At 35.7% G+C, this 18,494-nt stretch overlaps 1 protein-coding gene across 2 annotated transcripts in view; it reads left to right on the top strand.

Annotated features, from left to right (window-relative positions):
• TTC21B (tetratricopeptide repeat domain 21B) overlaps positions 1 to 15,699 on the top strand; it is a 33,550-nt gene extending 17,851 nt beyond the window's left edge. Inside the window, exons 19-29 of one of the 2 annotated variants that reach the window (XM_027911498.1) lie at positions 1,477 to 1,583; positions 2,877 to 3,056; positions 5,714 to 5,824; positions 6,978 to 7,059; positions 7,984 to 8,134; positions 8,533 to 8,694; positions 9,094 to 9,289; positions 11,554 to 11,778; positions 12,632 to 12,752; positions 14,326 to 14,393; positions 15,348 to 15,699. In XM_027911498.1, coding sequence (XP_027767299.1) covers positions 1,477 to 1,583; positions 2,877 to 3,056; positions 5,714 to 5,824; positions 6,978 to 7,059; positions 7,984 to 8,134; positions 8,533 to 8,694; positions 9,094 to 9,289; positions 11,554 to 11,778; positions 12,632 to 12,752; positions 14,326 to 14,393; positions 15,348 to 15,425 — 1,481 coding nt within the window. In that variant the 3' untranslated portion in view covers positions 15,426 to 15,699. Of the gene's footprint in view, positions 1 to 1,476; positions 1,584 to 2,876; positions 3,057 to 5,713; positions 5,825 to 6,977; positions 7,060 to 7,983; positions 8,135 to 8,532; positions 8,695 to 9,093; positions 9,290 to 10,825; positions 10,980 to 11,553; positions 11,779 to 12,631; positions 12,753 to 14,325; positions 14,394 to 15,347 lie in introns of those variants that run through there. The other variant, XM_027911499.1, reaches the window with a different exon arrangement.
• Positions 15,700 to 18,494: the final 2,795 nt, after the last annotated feature.

Raw genomic sequence — 18,494 nt, 5'->3', positions numbered from 1 at the left:
CAAGACTTAAACTTCTAGGCTTTTTTTCCCCTTGTTTTTGTTAAAAGGCAGTTAAGAAGTTTTAAGCCGTTTAGTTGAGCTATTGTCTTAATTAAGGAAATCTTTTTGCAGTGGTTTAATTCCATTAGTTAACCTTTGAGGCAATCTGAATACAGAAACAGTATTATCAAGTCTTATTACTGCTTCATTCTGTAAGTTTTTCTTACCACCACTATTTTCTGAGTTCTTTCGTACTTTGCAAGGGAGCGTTGGTTTTCTGTCTTGTTTACTTCATACTGAAAAAAATCCTCCAATTTAATGTTGTATTCCTGTCTTAGTTAAGCCTTTGAGGATCTGGCTAATTTAATAATCATGTTCAAGACAGCTTGATTTTCTAAAGTGGAAAGATAATTAGCAGTAAATACAGTTTGCTCCATGTACTTTAAAATCTTCTCTTCCATCTTAAAATGAAGCAAAAAGTACATAAGCCAATACCCTTTTTGTACATCTTTTGATATACACAAATTCTGCATGTGAAAATTGTTTATCTTAGCTGATTGGGAAAATTATTTAACAGTTTAATAATTATTATTTTTTTTTTAGAAATGCTAAAATACCCTTAGTTTGTGTAGGAAAAATTAATTACAGGAAATGTACTAGAGGGAATGATCTTACATGGTTGTCTCACGGTCTAATCTCTGATTTAGAATAGCATGTCACAATTACAGCATCCTGAAGACCAGTTTGCTAATAGAGTGTAGCTCTACATACTTACTTTTTTAATTTTAATAAAGACAAAACATAGATTTCCACGCCTTTTATATTTTAATGTGGAACTGTACTCAAGATACCATTTTGTCAATAGATTAAAATAAATATAAGCCAGCTAGAACTTGCATTCTTAAAATATTAATTTATGTGTATACATTTTAACTATTATTCAAAAGTAGCTTGCTGCTTTGTAAGTAGATACTGAAATATTTAGTTGAAATAACTTTGTATTCATGCCTGATTCAGACTCTAGCAAAAGTAACTTGAGGTTTGACTAGAAATTTCATCAGTCATGCTTTTTGCATGTACAGTAACACATTGAATCAATTTGGACATTTTTCATTGACTTTGAAGAGGATTTAGACAAGAAATTTCAGGAATGGCTTTATTTCCTGTCTATTTAAATCAAAATATTTTCTCTCCTATTTCTGAGAATGCAAATAGACTAGAGAGTCTCAATTTTTTTGTATTCCTTTTTCATCTTTCAATATCTTTGGCCTTAAGTTTCACTTTGTTTGTAGTGTGTAATGTTTACTCTGCTCACTACCAACATACTCTGCCCACTATCAAAACATTGCCTCAGATTACAATCCTGAGTAGGTAAGATGGAGCTGTGAGTTTTTCATGTAAGCTCTTGCCTGCAGAATGTGGAGAGCTTCATCTTTCTTTGACTTTACCAGGATCAGGTCCTTCAAGAATAATGTTTTTTTAATGTAATTGTTACAGTTAATGAATTGTCTTCACTGATGGAAGATGTACGTTACCTGGTGCTTCTGGCAAAAATTTACAGCAAAATGGAGAAGATTGACAACGCTATTGCTTCACTACAACAGGTAAAAGACAAGACATACCTATGAAAGCTTGCAGTGTCCTCATGTTTATCCCTGGTTTCACTTTTATCTCAGATTCTAACCATAATATTCCTGTGAATGTGGGAATGCGTATATGTCAGGGGTAAAGCACTGGTGACTGTGCAAAATCTGAAATACATAAGGGGCTAGAAAGTCTAAGCTTTTTGCAAGCAGTATTACCTGAAGTTTAGATCAGAGTGCAAGCTTCTACTGGAAGCCTGCAGTTGTACTATGCCTTCATCTGTGTGTAGAGCATTGTTTTAGCAGAGCAGGTGACAATAAAATTGGCTGTGGGGACAGCTATGTTACATATCTTTAGCTTGGCACTGAACACCATGCCTAGAGCAATCTGCAACAGCTTTCAATGGCTACCTGTCATTTTGTTGTACTGCTGTTTATTTTAAAAAGCAATAATATCTGTTCATTCTGGAGTTGAATATTATCACTCAGGCTAGAAGGGACAAAGTTGGAAGCTAGAGATTTAGTCCCTAAGAAGATGCTTTCTCAACACAAAGGTTGGGCAAGAGGTTGAGTCAGTAGATTCTATTCCATTATACCTCCACTCTGTGAAAGTGAAGGTAACAGAAATGGTAAGCCTTGGTAGCGTCTTCTGACCAGCAAGAAAATTAAGGTGTTTAGATTGGTTAGAGAGGTAATTGTATGTAAGAATTAAAAGCCAACCAATACTGGTATTAAATCTGTTGGTAAATTCTTACATCTTTTTTCCTTATAGTGTACCATTTTCTTTCACAAAGCTGACTTTTTTCAGCCCGGTTCTCCTTTAGTAAAATTCCCCCTGGAGCAATCTCGTTCTCTTATCTTTTCTTTACTTTCTTAGTTCTTCCAGATTTCTCACTATATCACACTTAAAAAAACTGTCTCTCTCCTTTTGTTGTTGCTGTTTTTGTTACTACCCTCAAAACTGTCCTTCCTACTAACCATTCTCTTTGAAATATTTCCCTGTCCCATTTCCTTCTGATGCCATGTTCATTTACACAAAACCACACCTGTATTTTGGTCATTTTAGGAGGACTAACTGCTCAGTCATGTTATTGCCTCTTAAACAGGTTTATTCCTTGGTTTTAGAAGTTCTCTCCGCATTCTACTTTGTGTTTTTCTTCTCCTTCCCTGCTAGGCAAAATGGTAGGGTGTATGAAGCAAAATAGTATTGATGCGTCCTTCTCTTAAAAAAATTAAGTACATTATTTTCAAGTAGATAATATAAAATTAATTCCTTTGAAAAATTTTGACTGCTCACTGCTCTCCCCACACTAGGCTCGGGAATTACAAGCCAGAGTGCTTAAACAGGCTCAGCTGGATGCAGTTCCTGCACAGAAACAGTTAGCAGCTGAAATTTGTGCTGAGATTGCAAAACATTCTACAGCCCAGCGAAACTATGAAAAAGCAATTAAATTTTACAAAGAAGCCCTTGTTCACTGTGAAACCAATAACAAGGTCAGTTCTCCCTCTGACTATTTTGCATTGTTTTTTCATTCCGTTTTTACAGAGTAGAAGTATATTTGCAATTGTTTCTGCTTGATGATATACATAGAGCCTTGAACTTTCTGCCCTTCATTGCTTATCATGATAAAATAGTTGTATGTACTGGTAATTTCTGCCTCTTACCCAAACTCCTGACTCAAGTGTTGGTGTGTGAGCCCTCCGAGGTGTCCACTAGGTCCATCTGTCTTCTGGTACCGGTTTAGTGCATGTAAGGTATGGCAGGGTAATAATGGAGATCATTTCAGTCTTTCTTGTTACCTGTCCTCTGGAATGAACTCCCAGTGATTTTGGTCAGTTCAGGCAATGTAATTTTTGTTCATTTTCCATTATTTTCTATCATAATTATGTTATGTATTTAGTTATGTGTGAAGATTTCTTATTTTACTGCTTCTTACTGAACAGCTGTCACATTCACCAGCTGCTAAATTATCAGCCTATCACCTAGTTGTAATACTTGAACTCATGTGTTGTGGTTTTAAGAATCTAGGCCCTTCATAAAGATACAACTTCAGCACATTTGAGAAAGACTTTCCTCAAGGCATCTTGTAAGAATGATGACGGAGAAGAGAAATAAATTAGAAGAGGAATAAAAACATCTTTAAAGTAGTGACTTCCCTATCTACCGCTAAGAGCAAGCCTGTCATAGTACAGGTGCGGTTTTGGCTTTTGTTATCAGTATCAAAGTCTTAATCTTTTACCAGCATGGCATTTCCCTTCAATTCTTGATAAAATCATACTATTGAGAGATTCACATTGTTACCAGATATGCTGTGCTGCTGGCATTTGTACTGAATATCTCTTAGATGCACTTACTGGAGATTTTTGATTCAATCCTTCTTCGCTAGCAACACAGAATACAGTGACATCTTAGAAAATACAAGTCTGAATTTATAATTAATTACTTGTTGCCTGCTTAGCGTACTGAAAGCAAAATACTTTGCTACCCTTAATTAGTATAAAGGAGTTATCTCAATTTATTTTTATAGTTTCGGTAGATTTGAACTTGTTTGCATCCCTTCATTTTTAAAAAACATTGCTAGTAGAAGATTGGAATTGAATTCTTTTAGGTTGCAAAATATGATTTTGAGCTCTTAAACATTCCCCTGTTTCTTGGTGTCTTCAGAGTTTACTTTCCTTAAAATTATATATGGAAATAATGGAAATTCCTTTAAAGCTATTTGTACCTTGTTTCATCAGAACAAAATGTCCTGTATTTTAGCCAAAGTAACCCAAAATAGGTTTGAAATATTTTGCATGAAACAAATTATTCAGGTAACTGTGAACAGATTGCTGCCCATGTCTTAAGGAGTTTGTGTTGTGTTGTTTTACATAGTTAAATCTGGTAGGAGGTACCCTACCTGTGCTTCTCTGACCAGGTAAGAGGCAAAGTAGTTTCCGGATGCAGACTTGAAGTGGATCACAGATTGCATCAAGCGCATCATTTCATAGAATCGCTGTTTGTGTTGGAGCTGAAAATTTAGAGACCACTTTCAATCAACAGAATGTAGTATGGAAGTTCAGCTTAACTGGCTAAATTTTTCTCTTACCTGCTCAAGGCAGGAAGAGTTCCTTGACAACAAGGCTGGATTTTTGATATTCCACTGTGTGGTGCACATAAGAACAGTGGGTTAAAAAAGCTGTCATAATCAAAGTTCTTGCATGCATGCGTTCTCTGTATCATTTCAGTGCTTACCCTCCTGCCTTTCTGTTCCAGAATTATATGATATATGTTTGAATATGTAAATAACAGGAAGTAAGAAGAAAACAGTTGTCAAAAACTATGCAAGTTGCCTGCGTATCCTGAACAGGATGTTCAAAACACTATTCTGATTCAGGAGTGCCTTTTACAAGTTTAACTAGAGAAAGAATTATGATACCATTATAAATGCCTCCTTTTTGGAAACAAAATCAAAACACATTTAAAATTAAGCAGGAGCGTCATTGCTTACTGTTTGTCTACTGCTAATTTTACTTTGTGATCAGTTTACCTTCTGTTTGCTTCAATGAAAGCTTGACGGAATATGTGGTAACTTGTGTTTATAAACTTTCCTGTGGCATTTTATTCTGAATAGTATGTGATGGCGCTTCAGCTTTAAGAACGCATGCTTACGTACATTTCAGTTTGTTAATATTTGCTCTGTGATTGCTTCTCAGAAATGGATCCATACAGAGTCTTAATGTGGTAGGTTTGGAAATGCAAATAAGAAAACTGTTTCTTGCTTGTACTCCAGAACTAACTGGTGAATGTTAATGAGGTATTTATTTCTTTCAATGAATTTAAAACTACTTGCACTTACATTTTTTCCAAGACCTTTATTCATACCAAAATACTGTAGTCTTCAGAGCAATACTATGTGAGCAGCTCTGTTTTCAATGTACCTTCAGAATATCCCTTGGAAGAAGAAAAGTTTTTTCTGTTCTAAAGGTGAGGGAAAGAAAATTAATTAAACTAATTGACTGAAAGCCCACAGGCAACAATAGAGAAGGCTCTCTCTTTAGAAGAGATACAGTTTTTCCCTGAAGCTCTACAATACCAGGTTGATACTCGTAGAACTGAACCAACTTTCTTCATCTTGGAATTACATATGGTTAAATATTTTAATGTACAGGCAATGTTGGAACTTGCACGTTTATATCTTGCACAAGATGATCTTGATGCCTGTCAATATCAATGTTCCTTACTGCTGAAGAATGACCAAGATAATGAAGCAGCAACGACGGTATGTGCTATTATACCAATCCTGAATCATGTTTTTTGAAGTTTGCGTGCCTGTAATATACTGTATTCATATATTACTACTTTTAAGAAAGCTTTTTATTTCAAAACACATGAAAAATCTATTACAACAAAATGTTTTTCTGTTTATGCTGGATAATGTTTCGGTATGAAGTTTCTAGCAATCATAGCCTTTGTTCTATCTTGATACAAAATGTGTCTTTAAAAGTAGAGGAAAAAGTGGTAGTAGTAAGACTGGCTAAAGTATGGCTAAATGCATGTTTTATTAGCAGTTGACTAATGGTCAAGGAAGAAGCTACTTTTCCAGCACAGTAATATTAAAAAAAGTATTTTAAAAAAGTTACAGAAGAAAAGAACTATGTTCTTTAGGTTGTTTTACACCCTCATCCAACCTTCTCAATCATATTCCTACTTAACAAATTTTAATCACAGCTGCAGGTTTTCTGTCCAGGGCTTGTATACTTCTTGGCTTGAAAGACATCTCAATAGACTAAGCAACTTTTGATTGAACAGATTAGGAGCGAATTTATTTTAAGATGGGAATAAATAATTTTCTTTTAGGAGTCTAACATCTGAGATTTATCCTAGTATGGTGCATGAACAGGAGCAATAGCCCTCTTAATATATGCTATTAAATCTACTCTTTATTAGATACCTATCAGTGTAGAGAAGCAGAAATAAAATAATTTATTTGCACTGCTGAAATGGGCTGCCATCTTTTTTTTTTTTCCCCTAACTTTAAATTTGCTCTTCCATATGCTTAGTCTGCATTTATGCTAAATAAAATTAGGAGTGAAACTATGCAAGGGAAAACAAACATATTTGAAAGGTACAGCAGATTGCTTAATTATCTTTTAATTTCTACCTTCCATGAGAAATTGAGATATGAGCCTGTACCTGTTTGTTATTACCCTGTGTGTGTGTGTATAGTGTTTGTTTTCCAGAGAGTAATGAAAAGTCCAACTCAGTTTACTTCTTGTGCAATTCCTGCAGCATTTTAAAACTATAGATTTAGCTCCTCACTTCATATAACTGGACTTCATTATTTATATTTTTTATTTTATATTATATTTTATTTATATTTTCATGATTTATTATATCTTGGTTTGTTTTCTCTAAATTGTTCAATATTGTAGATGATGGCTGATCTCATGTTCAGGAAACAAGATTATGAACAAGCGGTTTTTCATTTCCAGCAGCTCCTAGAACGCAAGCCAGGTGAATATTTGCAGTGATATTTTTAATTCTTTCTGATATATTGTTCTAACAAGAGAGAGGAATAAATATCTACAAAAATTTTTGCTTGATTAAAAGGATAGGTGTTAATTATAATGTAATGAATACTAGAGCCAAAGACCATTACTGTATATCAAATTATAAAGGTATTGTAGGTGAATATGAGAAAATTATTTGTCATAGATACAGTAATTTACTTTGCTGCATTGTAATGTGCATAGTTTAGAGACCCAGGTTCGATTCCCGGTCGGGGCCACTCCCCGGGCAGATGGAGCTCCTTAGCCCTGTAAGGCAATCCATCTACGTCCTGAGGACCTCGCTGCCACCGTCCAAGCTCGCTTGGCCCTGGCAGATGAACCTCAGGATTAAAGGGTGGGCTCAGTTCCGCGCACACTGTGTCTCACCTAAAAAATCCAATGCGCAGGCTGGAAGGTGTAAAGACCTTCCCCAGTTCTTCGTTCGCAAAGACTGACCATTATATATATTTATATTATACCTTAGTCCAAATACAGCTGGGCTGTTATTTACTTTTATGTTACTTATGTAACTATTGTGTTAACAGTAAAGCACTTTCTTTTGTGTTTAAGATATTAAGTGCATTTCAAGATTAAATAAAGGAAACTTGTCTTGGACAGGACTAAGTTTCTTTTAGCAATTTTCAAACAGTGACCAGAGAGAGAACTACTAAAACTATTTTAAAATTGTGCTTTAATGATTGTAAAGCTTTCTTGTGGACTTTGAAAGAAGTCGTGAGAGTGCAAAAAATGGTTTTGTAAAAAATGGCCTTATGTATTAAATCATATTTTATTTTTGTATGTGAAAAAATTAAGGTAGGCTCTTTATTTCTTAAGCTATTCGGACAGCAAGTAACTATAATTACAGTGTCCTAATTATCTGTATATTTAGATAACTATGCAACCCTCTCGCGATTAATTGATCTGTTAAGAAGAGCTGGAAAACTAGAAGAAGTCCCAAGATTTCTTTTAATGGCTGAAAAACATTCTTCCAGAGCAAAGCTTGAACCAGGATTTCACTACTGCAAAGGACTGTATCTTTGGTACTTGCAATTACAATTAAGATAAGATTTATTTGATTATGTAGTATGTATTTAAATTAGCTTTTTTGTCATCCACTGTCATTTAGATGTGCTATGTTGATTACTTAAGGTGCTAGGTTTTAAGGCAAGGTCTCAGTTTCTCTAAATATCTCTGGATATTTTTCCTGGTTCAGTAATGTATTACTACTTATCTACACATTTTAGAATTTTTAGGACTATTTTTAGCTTGCAAAAACAAGTTCCTTGCAATAGTATGTGTGCTGTTCAAACCTTGCATTATCAGTGTGTGTAAGTGCTTTGTCTGTTTTTAAATACTTGGGTTTCTTCTTGGCATGTGGTGGGATTTGGAACAGCAAATTTTACTTGGCCAGTTTTAAATATTTTAATTCTCTGTGTAGGTATATAGGGGAACCAAATGATGCACTCCGGCATTTTAATAAAGCTCGAAAGGACAGCGACTGGGGACAGAATGCAGTCTACAACATGATTGAAATTTGTTTGAACCCAGATAATGAAACGGTGGGTGGAGAAGTCTTTGAAAATCTGGATGCTGATACAGGGTAGGTGAATTAAATGAATAACACTTGGGTTCTTCTGTCATCCCTTTCCTCTACTGCCCGTTGATAATGTGCCTAATTTAAATTGTTAGAACATTGAGATCATCTAACACTATTAATATTTTATGTTATTGGGAGAGACCATTCTATTCTGTAGTAATTGAGTCTCAAGCACAAAATGTAGAAGATTTTCTCTGGAATCCTGATCACTTACAGGTTACAAACAGATTGTTGGGTTAGAACTGCTTTTGTTACAGAAGAGAATCAGTGTAGAATGCCTATATACCAGAGCCATTTTTTACAAAATGGCACGCCTTTAGCATAGAAGCAGTTCTAACTTGTAATTAGTTTGTTGTATGTTAAAAAAATAAGCTTTTATGAACACTTTCTTTCTGATAATAGTAATTCAACAGAGAAGCAGGAGTCTGTGCAGTTGGCTGTAAGAACAGCAGGAAACCTGCTGAAGGAGCTCAAACCTCAAACAATTAAGGGTCACATTCAACTGCGAATCATGGAAAATTATTGTCTCATGGCAACAAAACAAAAATCAAATGTTGAACGAGCGCTGAACACTTTTACTGAAATAGTCCTGGATGAGGTTAGTAACCTGTCTCATTTCCTCAGTCTTCCCTTTCATACTTACTACATTTTTTTAAACTAGTCTCACAGTTTACAGTCAGCAGTAGGAGTATGTGTTGGTGCTATTCATTCTAAGGATTTTTTTTCCTAATAAAGAATATATAAAATTTGAAAAAACATTTCTGAAATAGCAGTATATTTTAGAAGTTTTCAGTTGAATTGCATATTTAGAACACAACTGAAGGCTAATATTTCCAGTTTCTGGAACATGAATAGGCTATTTGGTTGCTGGGTTTGTTGCTTTGTCTGATGATAAAGGCTATACTGTGCTTCATGGCAATTGGACAGAATTTAGACTCCAGGACAAGAATATCCATCACCTTAAAATTCATGCTTATGATGGAAATTTTCAATATTTTATAGCTGCTTGTATTCATTAGTTTTAGGATTACTAATGGATATTCCTGTTACCAGCAGCTTTTAACAGGTTTTATTTAAGCAGGTGTAGACACATTTAGTGCATCAGAATACCAGAAAATCATAGAATCATAGAATTAACTGGGTGGGAAGAGACCTCCGAGATTATCAAGTCCAACCCTTGATCCATCCCACTGTGATTACTAGATCAGGGCACTCAGTGCCACATCCAACCTCATCTTAAAAACCTCCATGGACGGTGAATCCACCACCTCTCTGGGGAGGCCATTCCAGTGCCTGGTCACTCTCTCTGTAAAGAACTTCTTTCTAATATCCAACCTGAACCTCCCCTGGCAGAGCTTAAGCCCATGCCCTCTTGTCCTACTGCTGATTGCCTGGGAGAAGAGACCAAGCCCCCCCTGGCTACAACCTCCTCTCAAGTAGCTGTAGAGAGTGATGAGGTCACCCCTGAGCATCCTCTTCTCTAGACTAAACAACCCCAACTCCCTCAGCCTCTCCTCACAGGACTTGTGCTCCAGGCCCTTCACCAGCCTGGTTGCTCTTCTCTGGACCTGCTCCAACACCTCAATGTCTTCTCTGAACTGAGGGGCCCAGAACTCCAGGTGTGGCCTCACCAGTGCTGAGTACAGGGGAAGGATCACTTCCCTGCTCCTGCTGGCCACACTGTTCTTGATGCAGGCCAGGATGCCATTGGCCCTCTTGGCCACCTGGGCACACTGCTGGCTCAATACTTCAGTTACTGCTACCTATTAACTGTGTGCTAAACTGCACCTTGTCTGAGCTAAATACTGATGCTGATCTCGTGTAAGGCAGTTCTAAGAATCACAAACAAGGTGTCTCTTTGCCTTCAGTACTGGCCTCTCAGTCCTGCTCAGGATTGATCTGAGGTCCTGTGAATATGGAATGTTTTTCACATTGTGACAGTTCCAGCGAGGAAGAATGCTCCAGTTTATATAGTTGTTTCCTTCTGGGGTTGCATAAAATGTATAGCTTTAATTCTTTCAGACTTCTGAGGTTATTGCTCCATGCTAGGTGTAGCTATTGAAGGAGAAGGGGGACAAAGGGATTTTGGTAGGGTCATTTTTTTTTTAACACACTAAGACAAACGTATTTACAGCACAACCCTACAAAGAGATATAGAGGCAGAATACCACTAATGAGCCAAGAACACTAAGAGGGAGAAAGAAGCTTTTAAGTTAGCTGCTGATAGAACTACTCTCTGCATTTAGGAGCCAGTTTCTGGATGTGAGCCCCATTCTCATTCTTTACTAATAAGGATGGGATGTTAAACATCACACTTGCTCATGTACTTCTTTTACTACTTGCTTTTGAGGCTCTTGCATAGAATGGTGACTTTTTATTTATACATATTTATCCTTTTTATTTATACACAGCTCTTGGATGAATACAATTTAGACTTATGTTTTTGGGAGCTGTTCACCTAATGATAGGAATCAGTGTCCTTATTTGACAGGCACTTCTAAAAGTGGAAAATACCACTTGTATTGTAGCCTCAAGTAAGTTCAGTTTCTATGTGAAGTAATTAATTTTTATATAAAAAGGATAGCTCTTAGTGGTATCAGACTTCTTTTCTTGTGAGATGAAATACCTGTGGATGTTTTCAGCATTTCCTTAGCCTGGTGTTTACTATAATTAGTCTTACAGAAATAATTATAGCAATAGGTGGAAAACATGTTTGTAAGATTAATTTTTCTATCTTTATTTCCTGAGATTTAGCTTTTAGTTTAGTTTTCAGATAAAAGTGGTAAAAGTCTTTCTTTTAAAAAAAATATATTGAAAGCAAAATAAACCAGCACTAAGCAGTCACTATACTTATTACTGCAGAAGGATTATATACCAGCACTTTTGGGAATGGCCACAGCCTACATGATCTTGAAGCAGACTCCACGAGCCAGAAATCAGTTAAAACGGATTTCAAAAATGAACTGGAATCTCATTGATGCAGAGGAGTTTGAAAAGAGTTGGCTTCTGCTTGCAGATATATATATTCAATCTGCAAAATACGATATGGCAGGTGAATTATTAAAACGGTGCCTCCGTCATAACAGGGTAAGTGAATGCACATTGAAAGTAACCTATTTGAACTAATCTAAATGTTTAGTTTTTCTCTGAAACAGAATTTTGAAATGTATTTCTTTGTTCAATTGCCTGGTATTTTGCTTAGTAAGGACAAGTAGACCAAAACAAGGCAGGAAACCAGCAACTTCACACTGGAGGGTAGTAAACAAATATGTGAATGCTGCTTAGTCTTTTTTGTTGTAACTTATGCAAGTTTTAGTTGTGCGGACACTGAAAGCTTGAAGTGTTTATGGATTGTCAGAAATGCACTTTACTGAGTCTCACAAAACTGATGAAGAAAGGTGTAGCCATATAACTTCTGGAGACTTGCTCCATTTATTGAGACCTAACCTTCATCTCTTATATTATGCTTTTAAACATTTATGTTCATAAGCCCGCTACAGTCGAGGATTATTTTTTTTAATGCTAGTATTAATCCTCTTCTGTGGTGATACTGTCTGGTAGATTGTCTGGAGACAAGCTCTAATGCATTTACCTCAGGGTTTCTGAGCACACAAACTGCACAGTACCCTACTTTGACTATGGGAACAAACACAGATCTTAGCTCTTGTGCTTATTTTTCATTTTGTCCCTTTTTGCTGATCATGATTTTCTGTACGCTTCACTTTCCTTCATGTGAGGCAGTTCAAAAGACTGGTCTTCCATAATCCCATGCTGCACATTCAGGATACTGTTTATAGAGCACAAATTTGGTTTAGAAAAAGACACAATGCTGTATATTTCCAATTGTATGTATTTGAAGGATTTTAGCAATTAAGCTGTTGGTATTATTATATATAAGATTATCTAAGTAAAATCTTGAATGAATATTTATGTTTTGCAGTCATGCTGCAAGGCTTATGAATACATGGGATACATAATGGAAAAGGAACAGGCATATAAGGATGCAGCAATAAATTATGAGATGGCCTGGAAATATGGAAACCAAACAAACCCAACAGTAGGTATGTGTATATATAACCCATAAGTATGATTTTGGGTACTACAGTAGGAATGAAACAACTACCCCATACTGGAAAGACTGCTTTTAATTTTCCATAGAAATAGAGTATCACTGCTTTTCCTCATTTAAAAAACAGAAATGTTTAAAGGTGTACTGAACAGTCACTTGGAAAGCCTCCATGGCAAGAGGTAGCAGCTTTATGATACTTCAGAAGATTCTGCTCTCTGTTTTAGTATAAGGTTTGATCTGAAACAGTTTTTGTTTTCTATTTGTGAACAACTTCTCTATAAGTACAGCATTAATTCTTAATAATGTATTTATAGTAATCTACTATGTACTGTCTATATCAGAGAATCTTTTATAAGACATAGTACATTTGATGGTGGCAGGTCATTGATTAGATTATTTCATTTTGACGATCAGGCAGATTATCTGTTTATATGGATCAGGTTTTATATACATAAATTAGGATTTAAAAAATAAATTATTTTAAATGTCTTTATATCTGTTTTAAAAAAGATGGCCAGCTGAAAACTTTGGGCACTAGTCAAGTTCCAGTTTGTATGGTACACTGAAGTTTGCGCTAAATTGCCACATATTTAGACTGCTTAAATGTAGGAAACCCATCCTGAAATGGATACATAGGATAAAATGCCCTTTTATTCTCAACACCTATAGTCTGTGGTTGACACAAATTCTGTTCTAGATTTTGGGATATGTTTATTGCCCCTCAGAAATGCATACTACTTCCAGTCTTTAATCTGTGGTCCTTTTTTGTGCCCTGATTTTTACTAGATGTTTCTGTAGACTGAGCCATGAATATCTAGGCTAAAATATTACAGTTGTTGATCAAATAAAATGTATTAGAACAAAGTTTTAGTAGTAAAAAGTTGTGATTTCCAGAGTACTTACTTGGTAGTGAGAATAAGTTCATAAATGAAAGATTTAAAATTTCAGATTTTGGAATTTGCATGCTTATAATGTGGGGTTTTTTCTTCTTCAGGCGTGGTCTCTGTCCAGGCCGATAAACTTGAGCTTTACCTATTAGTTGAAAGTATCAGCCTGGCACGTTGCTATGCGACTTAGCTACTCCATGTGACTTTTTATATCAGTGGTCTGCTGACAGTGGAACAGAATAGCATTTTAAATCCCTAGTTTGTTATCCTGATTCTTTTTCCTTTTGTCCTTTAGTAACGGAATTACCTTTACAGAGGGACAGTGTATTATAGGTCCCAGTGAGAAACTCTGTGGGGTACCGCAGTAATTGAAAGAGGACAACCATTATGCTATTCTCTGTAGTAGCACATGCTCTCCAGAATAATGACTCCTTTTGATTCAGAAAGAGCTATCAGTGTGTAAAGGACTTCTGTTTACTACTTGGAGTGATTTTCAGTAGAAATTTTGATCACTAGCGGGCTTATATGAGAGAACACTAGAAAACAAACATACTAACTTTAGAAACACAGGATGACCAAAATTAATTCAAATGTGATGTTTTTGTTACTCTATACAGAAACTGAAACTGTTGCTTTCCTCTCCCCCTGCACCCCTCTCCCCCCCATCTTTACTTACAGGATACAAGCTGGCTTTCAATTACCTGAAAGGGAAGAGATATGTTGATGCAATCCATGTTTGCCATAAGGTAGAATTTGCATACGTACTTCATAGTCTGTCTTCTCTAGCAATGTTCCTTTACATAGTGATTCTTGGTTTTTTGTTCAGTTTAACTTTCTAAAATATATAGCTTAATGTCAAAAAGGTGCCGTATTTAATAAGTTTGATTAAATTAAATGTCTTCTACATAATCTGCTCTGTCCTGAGCTCCATGGCCACCAGATAGATAAGATATAAAAGTGGCTGTCATATGTGAAAGGATATTTAAATGGCACCACATTCTTTTGGCCATGTGGTTGCAATTTGGTCAGTCCCTGCAGTGGTATAGCTGAAGAAGTTTAGTCAAATGGCATCAGAAGACACTGTTGGAAAGTAACGTTAAAGTATTCCCTTTGTATGGTCCAAACATAAGTAGAGCAGATGCAGAGTAAGAGGAAGGGCTACTATTAGAGAAGCAGAGTGAACATTATGAATGAATAATTATTTTTATTAATAATAAAAGAAATCACATTTGTTCTTTTTGGGAGAAATCAAGATAACTAGGAAGGACATATTGAATGGAAGGATAAGAAAGAAGAAGGAAGAATTGAAGGGAAGAAGATGAAGTAGATACAGTACAGTGAGAAAGAGCCTAAGGGAGTGAAAACATAAAGGCAGAGAAAGTATATTTAAAACCTCAGAAATGTCTCCAGGCGTCCCTGTTCTGATGTGTTTCAAGCCACCCAGAGGCTTAAGCCTTTGACCCGTGTCTTTCACACCAAGGTGACAGGACAGTGGAAAGGGAAGTGAGGTGTCTCTCTGATAGACCTGTTTTTGAGCTCTGTGTGTGGTGGTCTCTCACCACAATGAAATACTGGTGCATTCTTAAAAGTGGTCATGTTGTTATTTTAGTTTTAGAATGTGTAAGCTCAGTAATGAGGGTTACAACCAGAGTTCTTTCCTTTTAGACACAGAACTTTTGGGGTTTTTTGTCTTTTGACAGGTCCTTGGAGCACATCCAAACTATCCAAAGATCAGAAAGGAAATACTTGACAAGGCCCGTGCTTCACTAAGAACCTGAATGTTTGGGGTTTTTTATGACTCATGGACTTTTGTTTAATCAGACTCTGGAAGTTATGAATGAAATGCTGCAGTGACAGAAACCATATCAGCACAAAAGTATTGTGAATATGATGAATTTAATTATATTAGAGATCTGAATTATTTTCAGGAGAAGTCTGTAACTCTGAAAGAAATTGTATTTTTTCTTGTTCAGGAAAGAATTCTACTCCTATGTGTGTTATATAAAGTGGCATCTTTAAAAAGTGTTATCAGCATTATAAAATTGTTTTAAAGGTTGTATCTCAGTATTTTGTTTATTTGAAATAGCACACAAAATAACAACCTTATCTAGTGGAGAGGCATTGTTAAGATGCTGGATTTCAGTTTGTGTAAACCATTACTTTATAATTACAGTGTAATCTTTATTCTACAGGTGTATTTCTAAGTTACGGGGGCTTTTTTTCTACATATAATAAAGTCATGCTTATTTTTTTTTAATTTTGAAAAAACAGATATGTGCATTGTTCTCAGTGAAATATACATTTTTTAATGAAAATGTAATACTTAAAATTAAAATCCTATGTAAATATTCAGTAAAGACTTTTATAGATCATGCAAGTCTTACATGGCATTTACTTTCTACTCACGGTGTCTATTATCATTATCCACCTGTCAGATTTCTATGAAGAGAAATGTCCTTAATTTGCAGTGCTTAGTCTTTCAGTATTGTATGTGTAGACAATACAGTCATGTGTAGAAATTAACACTCCATATTAATTAATGCACTCCATATATTAATCCATATAAACCACCTTTTCAGAGAAATAATTTTTATTAGAGGGAATTATGATTTTGTCTCACATACAGAATATACCTGTAGATCTTTAAGGGACTAATAGCATGTCATGAGTGAGAGGAAGAAGGATCACATTGTTTTCACTGATGCAGAATTTTTGAAAAAAATAATGCCTAACAAAACCCACTGTTGTACTGCTGTGTTTAGTTTTCAAATAGCACTTGTTGTTGTATGTATCTTACTAGAAAAGTAATGTTTTGGTATCAAAAAGGAATTCTTAATGCTAGTTATTAAGTTTCTTTATCTTATAAGCAATTTCAGTTTCCTCCTCAGCTGATTTTAGCTTCTCCTGTTGACATTGTGTAAAGTCACTTTCAGTGGTTTCTTTTTATGACAACTGAATGTTAAGGCTACAAAAGGGAGCTGTTTACAATCTTTTTTAATGTTGCTTATCAATACCTGGGTGCTGTATCTTGGGTAACTTGATAGGCTTGTTTCCTGAATACATGGATGTGCATCACTAACAGAGTGATGCTGCCTGCTGGTGTTTGCATTTTGTTTACTGTATTCCAGTAACTTTTGAGCTCTTGGGCAGCAAAATAAAATGAACAGATATGTCTCAGGACTATGACACTTCTATAAGATTTGTGTGAATATTAGAATTGAGAAAAGACTCAAAAAATTGTCCTCTCCTTCCCTATGGAACCGTGAGAGTTCTGGTGTAGCCTGTCCCTTCTGTTTGAGCACTGGCAGTCCCTGTGTACATGACTGTACCAGGCACAGTACAACCTCCCTGGTTTTTGCCTGTAAGTTCTGCAGCATGATAGAGCTCAGAGGACACAGATTTAGTATAGTAGGGGAAAACTGATAGTATTGGAGTGGAAGGAGGAACATGAAAGCATCTAGAAAATCTAAGGCTGGGGGGAACTCTTAAGGGAGCTGGGCTGTGGGGGTCACTGTGCTATGAGTTCTTAAATTATGCTCCTTTGCTTTTTTTTTCCACTGTTACAAGAATAAATACACAGACCTTACTGAGGCAGTTTCTAGCAAAACAGCATTTCTTTGTACACAGCCTTATTCATGCAGGATCAATGTGTTGTTGCTTCCTGGATAGCATAGGAATAACAGCTGAATTTTAGAATAAAAATAGGTGGGTTTATATTAATAAATGCAAGATGTTTTCAAAAAAGGCAAGACATCTGCATCTACATTTTTCTCATAAGATGGACATTAGCCCTTCATAAGATGGATGTGGCAGATTAAGTCATGACAGTGATAAGATACAGAAAGTAGTTGATAGAAATTGAACTGAGACTTTCAGCTTTCTGTGGCTAACTTCTGGTAAAGAGTTTTATGCATAAACCTGCATGCAGGTAAAAGATTTCTGAATCTCCATTAGCTGTCTTGAGCATATATAGGCACTGGTGTGTTTATAGATGAGGTCTTTAAAAGAAGAGTGTAAATGACACATATCTTTGGATTTCAATTGAAAAAAAAAGGCTGTAAGTAGTCCTTCATAGAAAATCTTGCTTTAATGTAGTATTCTCGGAAGAAATAAATGTCCTTTCCATATCCCTTTTGGTTTACATAAGCCAATTTAAGGTTGGTGTTTTTGTTTTTTTTTTTTTACTTTCTCTGCAGAAGGAGTGGCTTTGCGCCATTTATCTTTACTCCAGCTAATTGAAATTGTTAATTCAGCTTTCTCTCTGCTTTTACAGTTTCTTATTTTAAAAAATGCATGTTCTGGTGGTTTGATGGGGGTTTTAAGCCCTTTTCTTAATAAATGGGTTTGAATGGAAGAGACTTCTGGGATGGAGGGGAGTCAGTAATGCTAATTTCAAAGCACTGCACTCTTTAGTGTGATGTTGCTTAGCAACCCATCTTCCAGTTTTGCCTTTGATGAATAAAAGAGGAGAGTGAAGCTCTGGTTTCTATTGATTCATTCACTGAAACTGAAAATCTAAGCATCTTGTAGCTATGGTAACATAAGCCATAGGTGTCTCCTCTTCATCCTCTCACTTGCCCCCGTTTTACTTGCAGGTAGAGAAGGCCTAGAATATATTCTAGAGAGTATGTAAAAATTATTGATAACTGTTTTAAGTAATAATTCTTTTTTAATTTGGCACTACTTTTCTCACATTTGTACCAATACCGTAAAGGATGGTCTAGGAAGTATCATTAGGCAAAATAATTAGTATGAATAGCTAAAAATAACTAGTAAGACTCTAAAATACAATTAGAGTAAAAGGAATTTGAAAGCTTTTTCCCATTTTTGGACTAGGTTTGACTACT

This window comes from Empidonax traillii, unplaced genomic scaffold (assembly GCF_003031625.1).
Source record: "Empidonax traillii isolate 1590-97213 ecotype Southwest subspecies unplaced genomic scaffold, ASM303162v1 scaffold33:size3420811, whole genome shotgun sequence".
Classification (NCBI taxonomy): Eukaryota; Metazoa; Chordata; class Aves; order Passeriformes; family Tyrannidae; genus Empidonax; species Empidonax traillii.
This window is presented reverse-complemented; position numbering and strand designations above follow the sequence as displayed.